The 7420-nt window shown below is 35.6% G+C and overlaps 1 protein-coding gene across 3 annotated transcripts; it reads left to right on the top strand.

Annotated features, from left to right (window-relative positions):
- The first annotated feature begins 983 nt into the window (after nucleotides 1–983).
- On the top strand, nucleotides 984–6854 carry LOC6578178 (phenoloxidase-activating factor 2). Of its 3 annotated transcripts, none has more exons than XM_002004059.4 (4): nucleotides 984–1090; nucleotides 4500–4841; nucleotides 5848–6100; nucleotides 6159–6854. In XM_002004059.4, the coding sequence occupies exons 2-4, from the start codon at nucleotides 4506–4508 to the stop codon at nucleotides 6764–6766; spliced, it is 1197 nt and encodes a 398-aa protein (XP_002004095.1). In that variant the 5' UTR covers nucleotides 984–1090; nucleotides 4500–4505; the 3' UTR covers nucleotides 6767–6854. The 3 variants fall into 3 exon arrangements, with proteins under 3 accessions (XP_002004095.1, XP_015021553.1, XP_043863647.1); XM_015166067.3 differs by having other exon boundaries at nucleotides 990–1128; XM_044007712.1 differs by lacking the exon at nucleotides 984–1090 and adding an exon at nucleotides 1447–1479.
- Nucleotides 6855–7420: the final 566 nt, after the last annotated feature.

The raw sequence follows: 7420 nt of genomic DNA, 5'->3' as shown, positions 1-7420 counted from the left end.
CTCTGAAAGTTTCATTAAGATTGTATGTCTACAAAAGAAATTATTCAACAATTAAATTCTCATAGCATTGCCCACACTGCAACGCAGCCTAAGCACTGTCGCTGCTAACTGCGCAGTCAGCAGAGCGCGTGTTTATACGTGCGTGTGTGTGCATGTGTGCATAAAACAAGTGCGGAATCAGTAGAATGTCTGCTTAGAGGGTTCAGGTATCTCCCAGCGAGCAGTCTCGACTAGAGCCTTCTTACTTTTTATATATAATTCGCCCACCTCTATATCTACCCTCTCACCCCTATATTTTTATAAAGCGTATTTCAAAAACTAGAGACTTGTGCCTTGGCAAATGCTCCCATTTAAAAAAAAAAATCACGATCTGAAAAACATGAAGATAGTCTATTAGACAATTAAGTTCCTGTAGTAAATTCACATTGCAACCAATGCGTGTTTATGAGTGCGTACATACATACATACATATTTATTTATTTAAAGATATTGACAAAACTAGAGTCAAGTATGTGCGTCTATTTCTTGTGTAAGTAAAAAACGCTAATAATTATTAAAATATAAGTTCCTCGAATGGTCAGGGGATCCCGAAGTCGAGCAATCTCGACTAGAGCTTAAGCGTAACCTGTATGCAACCTGTATATGTATTTATGTATGTACATAAATACATACATATGTATGTATATAGGATAGTTTCAGGCTTGAATATTGAAAAATGTACATACATAGATGTACATTCACGCATTAATGCCTCTACATACATTTGTATATATGTACATATGCAGACGTACATAGACATGTATAGAGTGTACATACATATATATGTACGATTGAGTGTACATTGTATTTACAGATATACATATGTATATATGTACATATGCACATATGCGTTTTGCGCGAGAGCGCAGTAAAATACATATGTACATACATATGTAGCAAATCTCTGTCTTGATTCAAAGCTTCTACGGAGATGATCGCAACCTAAGCCATCAAAAGCTTATAAAGTCAAGTTCAATTTCAACAAAAAGAGCATCAGTTTCGTTTTAAACTCCGAGTGTAGCACAACGAACCGTGAAGATATTTCAAAAAGGTTAAAGCCTTTATGTGCATACATATTTACGTATTTTAGTAAGACGAATTTTTCGTATTTAACTTAGTATATATGTACATGTTAATGGGAAATTTATAAATGTGAATGTATGCATATCTATGTATATACATATGTATGTATGTTTAGTATATACATACTTACAAACATGTATGTATAGGTACATACATTAGTATACACACATATGTATGTATTTATGTGTGTATGTATGCCTGTAAATCCACAAGTATATAATTATCTCCTTATTTGTATACAAAAAGCCATGTTTAGTACTGCTAGTTGTTTTTAAGAAATTACACACTTTCACATGTGCGTGTGTCTATTGCAACTCACAAATCTGTCAGGGGCTGTATATGCTGGAAGATGGGTTTGTGTGTATAATTCAGTACAGTGATACATCCGTATAAATACATAAATATGTATGTATGTATGTATTAATTAAATTACAATCGTATGGCATGAATGGGACATTTCTGGCCGTAAAAAAGTTGTACATTATAGAGAGGGAGTTATATAACTAATTTAGTCATTGGTTGTTTGCATCGTCATAAAGTCTGAAAGTGAAATATACATACATATGTACATATGTATATACCTATCAGAGCTTGCAAATGAGAGGTGATCGATTTTTCGTTTATGCTCTGCTTCGCATCATAACCAAAAAAAAAATTGTGCAGACACGACTCGCTCTGAGCGTCACTCTTTGTTATACCCTGAACCCATTGAAAATGGGAAATCAGGGTATAATGGTTTTGTGAAAAGTATGTAACAGGCAGAAGGAATCATCGCAGACCCCATAAAGTATATATATTCTTGATCAGGACGACGAGCTGAGTCGATATAGCCCTGTCCGTCTGTCCGTCCGTCCGTCCGTCCGTATGAGCAAAAGGATCTCAGAAGATATAAGAGCTAGAGAGCTGAAATTTGGCATGCATACTCGTGTATACCATAGGCAGTACAAGTTTATCATATTTTTTCGATAACTCATCCGATAACTTTTTTATCGAGAATTATCGAAAAATTGATTTTGTTTTTTCAGCCTAATTAGAACACGTTTAGACCTGGAGACTTCAAATTCGCGTTCTATATAAAGTTAATGGATACAAAGATTTTGTAATTTACAGATTTTGGATACCACGCCCCATTCGCCCCCAATTTGTAAAAAACGCATTTCAAGTACTAGAGCCTTGGGCTTTGGAATGTACACACATTTTACACACACATTTTAACATGATAACGCTCTGAAAGTTTCATTAAGATCGTATGTCTACAAAAGAAATTATTTAACAAATAAATTCTCATAATATTGCCCACACTGCAGCACAGCCCACGCGCAGCCGCTGCTTACTGCGCAGTTAGCAGAGCACAGGCTTATGCGTGCGTGTGGATGCATGTGTATGCATGTGTGCATAAAAGAAGTCCAGAATGATTCGAATATCAGCTTGGAGGGCCCTGAACCCTCTCGAAGAGAGCCTTCTTACTTATTTTCTTTAGAATCTGATTCGCTCAGACGCAATGCAATGACTCATTCATGTGACGCTCTCACATGAGTGTCGCGTAAAGACCAACACGATTTTCCCTCACACAAAAACTCTCAGCAAAAAACCGTTTGTCTAAAAAACTCAGCAGAAATTGTTTTTGCCTTCGTGTGCATGTAAATACACGTATACATACATATAAAAAGAACGCAGCAATCGCGCGTGATTACCCATACAAACGCAACTGACAGTTTGCTTCATTTAACTCAAGCAAACGATCAGTGTTTGACTTGAAGAAACGAAAACAGAAATAACTGTCTCCCTCAGAGTGCGAGCGAAAAAGTGTTAACAGTTATTTGCGAGCTATGATACCTATACATTTCATTTTACATATGTATGTATGTATGTATGTACATGCATATTTGTTTACATTTTTACAAGATTTTGCATATGTATTATGTAATCGACTGTGCCGCCTTATCAAATGATATACATACATACATATGTACATATAAGTTGTTGTGGCTTTATCACCTTTAACACTTATTTCCCAATACATTAAGCTGAGCTAAATATGTATATGTATGTACGTCAATTCATTTTGATAAGAACATTTTATAAATGGGCCTTTAGAGTAATACACACGTTGCTAAACTTAAGTGAACCTAAAAACACTGTTCGAAGGAATAACGAAATTCGTTGAGTAACGACACTGACCAAACAACACATTGACTAGACATGTAGAGCAACGTTTTTCCACGCCGCAACATCTGTCTAGCAGGTCCCGGCCAACTTCGTATTCGCTCGGCTTGGTATTGGATGGCTCGGGTAATGAAAGTTAGCACGACGAAATCAGCGAGCTCTAAGCACGCAAACGAAATGGTCTTGTATGCGCTTTGCGTTTTTTGTCTTACTCCATCCATCAACAATTAGTAGATAAGTTTCGCTCTAATACTGTAGAAAATACACTTTTTTACTCATTTTTGGCCAGTTCTTAGAACGTGATAACGGTACCCTAACTGCAAAGTTTGAATGCTTTCCCTCAAAAAATATGAAAATTACAGGGTATTTTTCAATATTCCACGCCCCTAAAAAGGCGTAAACATTATTTTTGGGTCATCGATAGATAAGTTTACTGGTATCTAAATTTAAAGCTTCTAGCTATTATACTTTGGGAGATAGCAACTTTTGCCACGCCTCTGTGGGCGGACATATATCCGATAAAGCTTTTTGATCTTGGTGATCAGCCCGAGTATATATACAAATTTGAGGTCTCTGGCATCAATAGTGTCCAAAATATAGCAGAATTTAAAAAATCACTTTACCTTCAGGTCAGATTTGCCACGCCCCTAATGGGCGTAGACATATAATTTTGTCAGTAGACTTTATAGAATCATAACATTAGCTTACGTGCAAAATTTCTGCGTTCTAGCTGTAAAACTCTTGGAGAAACAGTTTTATCTGATTTGCCACGCCATAGCTCGTGATCTTGGGTGGTCGACGCGGACCTACATACCGAATTTCAGCTTTCTAGCTCTTCAACTAACATGATTTCTGACATATCGCAAAACGCATTTTCCGATTTGCCACGCCCCTAGTGGGCGGATCGAAAATTTTAACACCTTAGAAATCGGAGATATACACGAGCTTCAATAGCGCCGAAATAGATTGCGTTCATACGGACAGACGGACGGACGCACGGACAGACGGACGGACAGCAAGACGGACATTGCAAAAAACTTTCGTGAATGAGTATAATAATTCACTTTCGTGAATGAGTATAATAATTCACTTTCGTGAATGAGTATAATAATTCACTTTCGTGAATGAGTATAAAAATATGCACAATTTCCTTTTTACAGATTCTTGAATATTACATTACTTAATAGTCATAATTACCTTTCTTCTTTTAGGAAACAATGATGAAAATTAAGTGTTTTATAGTAGTGATTTTTGCATGCTATTGCCTGGGCGATGATACCTCATTAAATGATCTTATTGCTGAGATTTTTAAAACTGACAGTTCCACTCCTGCAACCCCGATACAGCCCATCCACCCAACGCAGCCTTCACAAACAGCAGAGACTCCTAAAGAGAAAACCAAATATGAGTCATGTGGTATACAGAAGGAATGTGTGCCCCGATGGTTATGTGCGAATGATACGATAAATACTAGTGGAGAAAATATTATAGACATTCGATTTGACGGAACTTGCTCCAATTATTTGGAACTATGTTGTGAAATTCCTAACAAGGTATTTAATCTATAAGTAAAAGTAGAACTGTTATTTCTTGTTTTTTAGAAGACAGCGCGGCGTCAAAACCCAATAGGCCAATGCATTTAAAAACAATTTTTTTGTTTTAAAATTTAAAGAAGCCTTTAAAATTATATAAACCCGAGCTCTAGTGCAAGTCTCAAATCACAGAAATCCACATTTAAGTAGAAGATTTTTTTTTTTGTCATAAACATTTTCTATACCCTGTAATCCCTGAGACCATTGAAAACAGGAACACAGGAAAATGTATGTACATATGTAACAAGCAAAAGGATATGTGACAAGACGCATATATATTCTTGATCAGGACGACGAACTGAGTCGATTTAGCCCGGTCCATATAAGCTATATGAGCTAGAGACTAAAAATATTGTTCCGTATATATCACGCGCAGATCCATTTTGTTTCCAAAATAGATTCGTGTCTATTTTAAGTTTTATGAAAATAATATATCCATGAAACAAGAAATAAAAATTAAACATTATTCTAATATATGTGCAGTCGCCTCCCGTTATTTCAAACCTGCGATATTTCGAATCTCTCATTAATTCGAGTTCCCTAAAAAGTCTCTTTATATTTTGAATTATTCCCATTCATTTTTATGCAGTCAGTAATTCGAGCTAAAAAATCTTTGCTAAGACGCGATAATTCGTACTCATATGGTCAAACACTCAACATTTCAAATTTGCGACTGATTACTTCGAATTAATGAGTGGTTCGAAATATCGCAGGTTTGAAATATATATAATGGATATCACACCAAGTGTTAAATTTGAACCGTTTTTGATAGAGCTTGAATTTGATCAGTTGTTAAAGAAAAAAACGAATATTAAGTTAAGTTATATCAAATCGACTATATTGATATATACATCATCGGAAAGGTAGTTCTTCAATCTACAATTTAGCATTTTCACTTTTTTAATTTCAACTAATATTACATGTTTTATAATATAATATATAATACATATATATTTTCTTTAACCAGAAAGAAAAGCCAGATATATCAATAGAACCTATTGATCGGGGCTGTGGTTACCAAAACCCAAACGGAGTTGGCTTTAAAATTACGGGAGCAATCGATCAAGAAGCAGAATTTGGAGAATTCCCATGGATGGTTGCAATTTTAAGAGAAGAATCGCAACTCAACTTATATGAATGTGGAGGAGCTTTAATAGCCCCAGATGTTATACTGACAGCAGCCCATTGTGTTCATAATAAGGATGCAAAATCTCTTATTGGTAAGATTGCCTGAACAATTTAATTATATTAATTTGGAATACCTCATATTTATTTCAGTTCGGGCTGGTGAATGGGATACGCAGACGAAAGTAGAAATAATTCCACATGAGGATCGTTATGTTAAGGAGATAATATATCACGAACAGTTTAATAAGGGATCTCTTTATAATGATGTTGCGCTGCTTTTCCTGGAAAATCCATTTAACTTGCAAATGAATATTCAACCTATTTGCCTGCCGAATATAGGGGAGGAATTCGAGCTAGATCGCTGTTACGCAACTGGTTGGGGAAAAAATAAATTTGGAAAGGAAGGCGAATACCAAGTTATTTTGAAAAAAATAGATTTACCCGTCGTTTCAAACGCAAAATGCCAAGCTAATTTACGCGAAACACGACTTGGAAGGCATTTTATATTGCATGATAGCTTTATGTGTGCCGGGGGAGAAAAGGGTAGGGACACATGTAAGGGCGATGGTGGCTCACCATTAGTGTGTCCAATTAAAAATCAACCTAACCGTTTCAAATCTGCTGGCATAGTTGCTTGGGGTATAGGTTGTGGCGAAGAGAATATACCTGGTGTATACGCGAAAGTTTCTTATTTAAGACCATGGATAGACCAAAAGCTTGCTTTGCGACAGGTTGATTCCATATATTTTACGCCTTAATCGATCGTTTTAGATATTTGAAAATTGTATGAATTTTTTTATGAATTGTACAATGTAAAATGAAAAATTAATAAAAAATGTATGTTCGCATAAAGATAATTATTTTTATATACAGTTTAACATGAGAGTGTTTTCAGTGAAAAAAAACTTTTCACATAAGAATCAAATTATATTTTTGCTTTTTAACAATTAATAAAACTCTAGTCAAGACTGCTCGACTACGAGATCCCCTGAACCCTTCGAGCAACTGATATTTCAATAATTATTCGCACATGCACACACGCACACACACAGGCATACGCACTCACGCATAAACACGCATTGGCAGCAGTGTGGGCTAATATGGGAACTTATTTCAATTAACAAGACAAGTTATTAAACAATTAAGTTAATTGCTTAAAAGCTTTTTTTTATGGGTGGACTATCTTCATTCAGATTATGATTATAATATGCATATGCATGCATTTGCTAAAGCACAAGTTTTTAGTATTTGAAATACGCGTTTTGAGGGGTTGATATAGTGCATTTCACAATACGCAAATATTTTGTACGAACTTGGCAAACCGTTTGAAGAGTTCAGTATACTCTTCACACAGAAGGGAAGAAACGGGAGTCTAAGGCTAAGAAATTTGAATTTTCGTGAGCTGCTGCTTG

The sequence above is a fragment of the Drosophila mojavensis genome, unplaced genomic scaffold (assembly GCF_018153725.1).
Source record: "Drosophila mojavensis isolate 15081-1352.22 unplaced genomic scaffold, ASM1815372v1 contig_108, whole genome shotgun sequence".
Taxonomy (NCBI): Eukaryota; Metazoa; Arthropoda; class Insecta; order Diptera; family Drosophilidae; genus Drosophila; species Drosophila mojavensis.
The sequence above is the reverse complement of the archived record's forward strand: the minus strand, read 5'-3'. Positions and strand labels throughout refer to the sequence as shown.